Source organism: Silurus aristotelis (assembly GCF_946808225.1).
Source record: "Silurus aristotelis genome assembly, chromosome: 18".
NCBI lineage: Eukaryota > Metazoa > Chordata > Actinopteri > Siluriformes > Siluridae > Silurus > Silurus aristotelis.
The window spans coordinates 502,721-512,720 of record NC_139591.1 but is presented as its reverse complement, the minus strand read 5'-3'; the positions used below and the strand labels follow the sequence as shown (position 1 = coordinate 512,720).

General features: G+C 42.3%; 1 protein-coding gene across 1 annotated transcript in view; it reads right to left on the bottom strand.

The window, feature by feature from the left end:
- umodl1 (uromodulin-like 1) overlaps window positions 1–8,645 on the bottom strand; it is a 10,863-nt gene extending 2,218 nt beyond the window's left edge. Inside the window, exons 1-13 of the mRNA XM_083569439.1 lie at window positions 8,496–8,645; window positions 7,604–7,846; window positions 6,527–6,694; window positions 6,273–6,379; window positions 5,981–6,167; window positions 5,600–5,740; window positions 4,154–4,411; window positions 3,914–4,026; window positions 3,610–3,829; window positions 1,854–1,991; window positions 899–1,446; window positions 547–668; window positions 133–369 (exon numbers count right to left, since the gene is read on the bottom strand). Of these exons, the coding sequence (XP_083425565.1) occupies window positions 133–369; window positions 547–668; window positions 899–1,446; window positions 1,854–1,991; window positions 3,610–3,829; window positions 3,914–4,026; window positions 4,154–4,411; window positions 5,600–5,740; window positions 5,981–6,167; window positions 6,273–6,379; window positions 6,527–6,694; window positions 7,604–7,846; window positions 8,496–8,571 (2,558 nt within the window). The 5' untranslated portion in view covers window positions 8,572–8,645. The remainder of the gene's footprint in view (window positions 1–132; window positions 370–546; window positions 669–898; window positions 1,447–1,853; window positions 1,992–3,609; window positions 3,830–3,913; window positions 4,027–4,153; window positions 4,412–5,599; window positions 5,741–5,980; window positions 6,168–6,272; window positions 6,380–6,526; window positions 6,695–7,603; window positions 7,847–8,495) is intronic.
- Window positions 8,646–10,000: the final 1,355 nt, after the last annotated feature.

Genomic DNA, 10,000 nt, shown 5'->3' with positions numbered 1-10,000 from the left:
AAGATAATTTGTCACTTAACAGACAGACAGACAGACAGACAGACAGACAGACAGACAGACAGACAGACAGACAGACAGACAGACAAACAGACAGACAGACAGACAGTTGTAAGCAGTTGATTGAGTACAGACCTGTTTTCAAAGAAGATGTTGTGTGGCAGCTCAGTTGGGTTGTTACTGGGATTTGCCCAGCATTTATTAATGACCACTTTGATCTGTGTTATGTTGGAGCTCAGCCCCACCTCAATGATGACCTCATCATCAGGGGACAGGGTGTAGTTCTGAGGTAGAGGGTACGTCCCATTCAACAACCGCACAGTCACGTGGTACATCCCAGATCCCTCCACCACATTATTAATAGTATCGAACCTGAAGGAAGACAGAACACACACACACACACACACACACACACACACACACACACACACACATGTGAATATTAGAGTCCTGCTCTATTTTCAGTGCTACAGGAAAGGTAACGACATAGCAGTGTGCTCGGCAGCTGAGTGATGGGGGAAAGATGTGGTTGCCATGGCGGCATGGTACCCGGAGGAACTGTATCCTGCGGAGATGATGAAACTGTTGATGTAGGTGCAGATGACAGGAACCTGCAGCCGAGAGTCCGTGCTATGGAGGGTCACCTGCACTGTGCTGTTCTGGCTGTTGTTCTGGAAAGCAAAACATGTACAACACAGAATTTATTTAGAAAAACTCTGGATCGTGATTGGTCAGATGTCAGGTGTAGATTTAGGTAGAAAAATAGAAACATTATCGTTTCTATAGCAACAGCTTGTTCTATAGCTTGTTCAGTTGAGGTCATTTAATAAAGGCAGAATGTCAGCGTTTTACAGAATCTTGATGACAGTGAGTTATTGTGAGATGAACTTTTAGCACCTACCCGCAGTTGAGTTCCACATGTTCCCCAGGCCACCAGGAGCTTGACGTGGGTTTTGTTCCCCTCCGTCTGGTTACAGCTGGGAACACCCAGGTACAGCGATGACTCTGAGATGTGCTTCAGGTCCAGGAAACTTTTTGTTACAGATACGACCATGAAACCGGCACCGCACTCCACCGTAATAGACTCGGTCTGAATGATGATGGGTGTGGTGGAGGTGGTGGAGGTGGTGGTGGTGGTGGTGGTATGAGAGGTGAAGGAAGCTGTTGTTTCAGTGCTATGGGGTGTGGAAGTGTCAGATGGTAGTGCAGAAGATGAAGATGGTGTGGTTGTTAAATGAGTGGTTTTGTTGACAGAGGGTTCTGCTATTGAGAAGCTGTCAGTTACACTGGTGCTGTGTGATGCAGATGTGAAGTTTATGGATGTAGATGGTGAAAATGGGGTTGTGGTTTGATTAGTGGTGGGAACGGATTTGGTGGTGTTTTGGATGTTGTTTGTTGTAGAGATGACTGTTGTGTCTGGAGAAGATGTGGAAGCCGTCTCGTTGTTGACTGGAAATGGGGAAGATATAGATGATGTGCATCAGATTAAAGTAGACCAAACCGAATTTGTGTAATGTGCTAGGCCACGCCCACTTTGTTTTTAGCCTTGAAAAGATAAAGGGGAATATTGATGCACTTCTGATGGTTCTCAATACATCAGAACCCAGAGAGAAGAGCTCAAGTGTAACATACTAACACACCTGATATAAAGCGATGTTCCAGGTCAGATGTATAAATTTCCAGTTATAAATTCTATAAAACAGATGTTTGTTCATACAGAGGAAGAATATATATATATATACTGTATATATATTTTTTTACAGATCAAAGAACTCTAAGCTGTGGGTTTAAAGTCTCTGTTTGCTGTAAATGGAAATGTGGAAGGTAAATGTCGGGTAAATTAGCTGCTGCTGTACCTTCACAGGTGCGTCCCGGCCTCTCAGGGCTTGCATCAGTGTAACCACGGTGACATACGCAGGTGTAGCAACCGAAATTGTTCACACATTCGGCCCACGGGGAACAATCGTCCTGGCCCAGACTGCACTCATCTACATCTGATAATGAGAAACTGACATTAACACACACACCTCACTACACACACCTGACTACACACACCTCACTACACAAACAAGGACACAGTAACAACGTAGTAACATGTCACAAAATTACCTTCTGTTAGTCTACCCCCCCCCCCCCCCCCTCACCCCCAACTCAGTGGTGTCAGTTATTTGAGTAAATGTACTTCATCACTGTACTTAAGTAATTTTTTTGCCTACTTTTTATTTTTACTAAGTACCAAAAATATGAGCAACTTTTACTCTTAGATCAAATATGTTTATAATTCAACATCTGTACCTTTTACAATATTCCTACAATAATTCTCACATTTTGCACCTCTGTTGTAGATGTAACAAACACTCGACCCGCATCTGCTGCCTGTGAGTGACATTTTATCATAAATTAATAAAAGAATAAAAAATATTGTCCCTCTCTGAGACTGAGAGCTGCATCAATCACAGTCAGCTCTCAATATTTGGTTTGACTTCATCTAAAATCATTTACTTTCATTTTATTTGTCCGTTGAATACTAACAGTTTTTCTACCTTTTGACATGATGCTGTAATTATAAGTTATAATAAGATAACTTTTTGAAATATTGCTTTATTATGACTTGTTTGATCTTTATGGCGTGTTGAACAGGTGTTGATAGTTAAAGCAGCTTTATCTCTAACATGCGTCTCAGTGTTGAGGACTCATGCATCTTTGAGCCTGCGTTCAATACGAGTCAAATACTCAAGTACTGTTCAAATCAGATACTCGAAGACTGTTACAAGTCATATTGAAATGACTTGAGTAATAAAACACTTTATACTTCTAATAGAGGAAGTTTTGTAGTAAGGAATCTAGGATTTGTAGATACTCTTTACACCTCTGCCCCACCACACACACACACACACACACACACACACACACACACACACACACACACATACACACACACACACACACACACACACACACACACACACACTTTTAATCACACTTTACACTGAGAACCCTACAACAAAGCATTATCCTAGAAATAGTTTCATGTAGAACTTTCTTTTTGGTAGCTAAGAACACTTTTGCTAACACTCAATGAAGTTTCTTCAGTACTCAGTTGGGGAAAGTTCCTGGTATTCAGCGTTAACTTCCGCACACTGAAGAAGCAGATGAGTTTTTTAACCTCTAGACTATTGGTAATGGTTTATTAGAGGATTCAACTGAACTCTAAAAAGGGTTTTTCAGGGATTTTTTGGGGGATAATTATGGGATCTTAGACAAAGTCTCTGCCTCTGATAAGGAAACACTGTTTTGTAGAAGAAGCCTGTATGTGTCAGGATCTTCTGGGCACTCTGTGACTCTGACCCTTGTTCTGCTCTGCTTCTGGACTGTTCTGCTTTTTTGGACTGTTTATTCGGTTTTGTTTTTGTCTTCCCTGCATCGCACTGTTTGCCTCTGTTTTTGACCCTGGACTTTTTTTGGACTGTGTTTTTGCGTTGCCCCATTGCTCATGTTGTTTCTCTATTAAAGCCTGTTTTTTCCTTATCTCTTGTCGCATCCTGCATTTGGGTTCTCACTCGACCAGTCACACCCATGCTCACTGACAGTATGTTAGATAAAATGGGATACCGATGATCACAGTGCTGTTCATCTCGAGTTTGAACTGCGTGCTGTTCTGCAGGGACTCAATCACAGCTTTGCTGATGCTGTAGATGTCCATCATGCTGTCAGGAAGAAACACAAGAGAGAACGTAACCACAACGCTGCCCGGAGACAGATGTGTGATGATTATCGTCACCTTGCCAGAGAGAACCAGGTCCATGATCCAGAAAGGAATATAATAGAAGGTCTGTAGAAGAACATGAGGAGGAGATGAGATGCACAATCAATCCAATAAACTCTACTTATGTTACCCAGTGCTCTGTGTCTTTACCTCATTCCAGATTTTTTCACTTAACGTCTTGAACTCCTCGCTGTTGGGGTTCAGCAGAGCTTGGGTGAAGTTTATGTTGGTTATTCTGGCAACAGCTTCAAGAGTCTGTGCATCTACAGTCAGAAATCATGCTGCAGTGTTTATCACTTAACTTTTCAAACCTTGTTTGAAAATCGGACCATTTTAGAAACCTAATGGTTTCTACTGGTCCAAGAACTTGATGTTCTCTGCTCCACATACCTGTCTTTACTTTCAGCTCAGTGGAATCTCCACAGTAACTACACATACACAGGGCTACTTTAACAGTGTACAGAACCCCAGGCTGAAGGTTGGTCCATGTCCAACTGGAGAGCGATGTTACCCTGGTGTCCAGCTGCTGAGTTCCTTGGAAGAGGGTGAGGTTTGATGTGGTGTTGATCTGAGAGGGAACATCCCACAAAAGTTTGAAGGAGGAGCTGGTGACATTTTTCGCCCAAAGGTTGATGATCTTCGGAATACCTACGAAACAATAAATACATCAATATGGTGTCTGGGATAAAGCATGGCTGACGATAAACATGGAGAAAAATGAAATGCACAGTTCCTTAGGAACAGGAGACATGATCAGTTTCCTTCAGAATCAAGGACATTACGAGTTACGTACTGAGCTCAAGAATCAAGCTGAAATTGGAGCTGCATGGAGGAGCAGGAGGTGGAAAAATAAAGGAAGTGTTGAAGTTAGAGGTGGAGGATGAAGGAGGCAGTGTGCTGGATGTAGAAGTGGACAAAGTGGTGGCAATAATTTTCAGAGGAGGTTTCCTCAGTGGCCCAAAGCTGATTACATTCCAATCCGATGAACTGAGGGAGGCTGAAGAGGAGGAGGAAGAGGAGGAGGAGGAGGAGGAGGAAGAGGATGTATCTACAAAAGTAAACATAATTATTTTTAGTGGAGATGTGCAGCTGAAGAGGGCCTCGTATCAAGAGTATGAGAAAGAATCCATGTGAACTTAAAAATTAAAGACTGTATTTATTTATAATTGCTCTGCTGCTGCTGATGTCTTACACACACACACACACACACACACACACACACACACACACATTTTCCACAACTGGAGCAGAATGTCATTTGGATCCCAATCTGGAAAAGATTTTCATGCCAAGGATCAGATCTTTAACATGATGAGGAAGAGCAGATGGTGTAAAATCTAGAACATCTCCATTCCAGCTCCAGCAAGGATGACCTGCAAGGCCTCAGGAGGCAGAGGCAAGAAGCAAGTGTGCAGCAGTAGATCTTCAAAAATGAGACAAATAAGCATCAGGACAAAACACACAGTGAACCTAGTGACTCGTCCATCTTGGAAAACTGTTATAAAGAAACAAGAAAGCAACATGATGGTGGATCATCTCTGTGTTAATGATCTCATCAACTCCTCAGGACTTTCTGTTACCAGAAGATTACATCATCATGTCTTAGCTCCTCAACCAAAAAAACCCTGGACACCAGCAGGACCTCTCTAAAGGGAAGTCATGTTGAAAACACACATATCTGAGATGAACTGGGAGAGATAAACCCTGGAGAGGAATGTATGTGGTGATTCCGTATTGTTTATTTATAGTTACTTCCACTATTAGTTCTTATGGGCGGAGCATAAGAAACAAGGTGAAGGATCATGGGAAATGATTATTATTACTAGTGTGACTTACTCATACACTGTGTTCCTGGCCTGCTGGGCTGAAGATCTGCAGATCCAGCAGCACACATACAGTTATAGGAGCTCAGGGTGTTACTGCAGTGAGCCAGAGGAGAGCACTCACTCAGGATGGGCGTGGCACACTCATCCACATCTACACACACACACACACACACACACACACACACACACACACACACACACACACACACAAAGGTATCATTCTACTAAAAAAATACACAGATTCAAAAATGAATGATGTTAATAAAATCTGGAGAGATAATGAGAAGGAAATATTCTCATCTGACTCATGAGAAACAAAAGGGAACCTGAATCACATGGTTCCTTCAAAAATGAATCACATAAACACACACACACACACACACACACGTACCCCTGACGTCCACAGCCGTCACCTCCTCTATGTTCTCCAGCAGCTGCAGAAGTGTGTCAGAGATGTTGGTGAAGGACAGCAGCTGAGATGAGCCGAGCAGAAGACATGAGGACGTACTAAACCTTCCTGAAGACCATGAATGTGTGTGATATACTGAGATCTGAGGAGAGCTCAGAGCTCCTGTCACCTACAACACACACACACACACACACACACACAGATTAATTAATACATATGTGTAAATTATTGGAACGTGTGTATTCTGTATTAAATCTGAAATAATCAGAAAGACCACAGAGTGCAGCAGGCGTGTGTGGTTGAAGATTCCTCTGCTTGTGTTCACCAAACTGAACTCTGATTTCACCGTCACTGTCACGTTCAGCCACGACCTCATGTTCACTAACAACAAGAAGAAATAAGAAGCCACTGCAGATGTCATGTGATGAAATGAACTTTTATATAGTGATGAATTGCTTTACATGCTCCCCTGACTACCCCCCCCCCACACACACACACACACACACACACACACTGAAGACCCCTCACCGTGGGTCTGAGGCTCCACACAGAACATCTGGTTCTCCATAGAGCAGCATTTCTGTAGACTAGGACAGTCCGTGTCCAGGTGACACCCTGATCCTAAACCTGATCCTGAGACTGGATGTACAGGACAAACTCCAGGTTTAGCTGTGAACTCTGAACTCCTATTAAGGTCTGAAAAAAATCAAGGGTTTTAGTCTGACATGCAAAGACACGTGGGTATGTAGAGCAGTGCAACAAGTCTAAATTAGTCTAAACTAGGGTTGCAAAGAGGGTGGACAAGTTCTGGTAATGTGGACTTTGGAATTTTTTTAATATTTGGGGAAATGTATATAAAAATCATACACAAACATAAATATAAAGATTTTGTTTGATCATAAGCTGACATGCGTGCACTAAATCAGATTAAAAAAATTAAAGTTTTGATTTTGATTTAATTGTTAGAATAATTTTGTACTTGTGTACACACACAGCACACAGAAGATTAAACATAAGTGTATGTAATATTTATGTAATTTTCGTAAAATACTTGACAAGATGGACATTTCACATAATTTGACATTAGTGTGCAGGATTGTAGAAATGATGTGTGTGTGATGGAGAAATGCAGCACCTGTAGGGGGCGTGGCCTCAGAAACCCTGCAGCACGTGAGCTGTGTGCATGTGATTGATGAATGTGCAGGTAGAAATTTAACTGAAACTGCGTTCAATCTGGTTGTTTTAAACAAAATAATCCTGCAAGATTTTTTGTTCTAAATACGTTTAAATTCCCTGTTAAAGGCTCACCTGCAATTTTGTAAATTCCCAAAGACTTGAGAATTTCAGAAATTTTGCGACCCTAATTTAAATGCAAGATTTAAAGAGGACACTGATCAACAAGCAACAACTAAACTATCACCCCAACAAAACTCCATTAAAGTCAAAGAGTGGAAATCTTCCAATAATGCAGCTCAGCCAGTGCTGCGCCTCCGTTACCATCAACACACACAGAAAGAATTTGACTCCCACATGGGTGTTGGGCAGCCATTATTACACACTTATTCACTCTCTCTCTCTATCTCTCTCTCTCTCTCTCTCACTTACCCAGAGCACAATAACTTCCCACTTGCTCGTATCCCGCGCAGCACTTCACCACCTGTTTCTCCGAGTTGTTGACCTGAATCTGGTACACGGTGCTGTAGCGCGTGACGTTACACATTTTCCATGGCAGCCATCCGCCACACGCTGTCATCTCCGTGTATGCGCTTTTTAAGGAGGTCACAAATGTCATGGGAACGATCTCGATCCCGGGACACACATGGTAACCCGATGGTATGAGGGTGTATCCTGGAAAAGGTGAAGTGCAAAAGAAAAACAGAGTTTGGTTCCTGCAGTTGACTGCAGTTTTGGAAAGTGTCACTAAACCTGTTTAGATATTTGGAGTTACACCTCAACAGGTGGATAGAATAATACATGAATATTAAAGGTAAAGGGGAAGTTTAGTGGTTAAGGGATTGGACTTCATATCACAGCCACACCAAGCTGGTATTGCTGGGCTCCTGAGCAAAGTCCTTAACCCCATAGCTGCTCAGTTGTAGGAATAAAATAAAAAAAAAAGTTGCTCTGAATAAAGGCATGTGCTAAAAGCTGTAAATATAAAAGTAAAAGGTAAATACACCTGAGCAGGTGCACACGGGACACACTGTACACACAGTGCCTGCAAAAAATACATTCATATAAGTGCTAAAGCTCGTCATCATAACGGCGATGTGAAGTGTAAAATTAAATAAAATTCCAATAAAATGTACATTGCTTGTATTTATAGCTGATTTCTCTTGAATATGTGAAAATTCCAAAAAAAAAATGACTCATGATGGACCCACAGCAACAAACTTCATCACTTCATTATTTATACATGTGAATCATTTCATCTGCCATTTTACAAGCAGCTGTGAACATTACAATACGTGAACAAATATGCTGTTATGTGTCTCACCTTCACGTAGTGTGTTGTGTCCGCTGGTGAAGGAGGGAAACAGCATCATTAACCACACACAGAGCGTCCACGCCATGTTGGGGCACCGCAATAGAGTCCAAACTTCAAAACCATAATACACCAAAACCAACTGCACACAGACAAGTACAGAGAAGCTGCTGACAATCTTCACCTGGGTCTCACCTGAGCTACCTGACTCAACCTCCTCCTCCTCCTCCTCCTCCTTCTGCCTCTCTCTCTCTCTCTCTCTCTCTCTCTCTCTCTCTCTCCCCCCCCCCCCCCTCTCTCTCTCTCTCTCTCTGTCTCTCTCTCCTCTCTCTCCTCTGCCTCTGCATGATCAAAAACACACCTGTACCCTCGGGATTCTACCTGCAGGGAGAGGATACAGAATGGAGAAATGCAGTGTTTAAGCATTAAAACACACACACACACACACACACACACACACACACACACGCACATGCACACACACACACACACACGCAAACACACACAAACACACACACATGCACACACACACACACACACGCATGCACAAACACACACAAAGAGAAATCAGTGTATCACCTGCACTGACATTTGGTTAATTACAATGTGGTGTTAAAATGAGTCTAATTAAAGACGTGTCTGTGATGAAGTCATTAATATAAATGTGCTGTGGAGTGGACAGAGTGTGTGTGTGTGTGTGTGTGTGTGTGTGTGTGTGAGAGAGAGAGAGAGAGAGAGAGAGAGAGAGAGAGAGAGAGAGAGAGAGAGAGAGAGAGAAGGAAGAGAAAGAGAGCGAAGAGAGTGAAGGTGTGTCCGTGTTCACATGTGAGAGACGTAAGTGATAAACAGCGTTAGCTGGAAGCTTCTGTGAGAGAAGATAAACACAACCAGCTCTCTCCTGGGTCAGAGTAATAAGCACAAACCCCAAAGGCCTCTCTCTCTCTCTCTCTCTCACACACACACACACACACACAAGGGCCCTTATCAATTATAGCACTTTAATTAGTTGCAGAGGGCCAGGATTTATTAGATCTTCCCAAACCCTCTACAATCAGATATGTTCCTGTCATTAGATCTTCTAAAAACCTCTCAGACTGGAGGTGGAGTGTGTCCTGACACAAAGCTTTTACAGCACACACACACACACACACACACACACACACACACACACACACATACAAACACACACACACACACACACATATACACACAACACTTCTAAACTGCTGCTGGAGAGAGTTTAGGGTTTAATGAAGTTAGACTGAAATCATTTGAGACAATAATCAACACAACAACAACAACAACAACAACATCTGCTTGTATTATAAAAGGAAAGAAAACAGTTAATACATTTAGTTATTATGCAGAAGCTTTTTCTTTTTCCTCTCTGGCTCCCCCTGGAGGTTGAGGTGTATTGCAGAAAATGAAGCATTTTTTCTCAGCAGAATGAAAGTGTATATAAAACACCAGTTCTCCACTGTTCCTTTCTTGGAGCACTTTTGATAGATACTGATCAC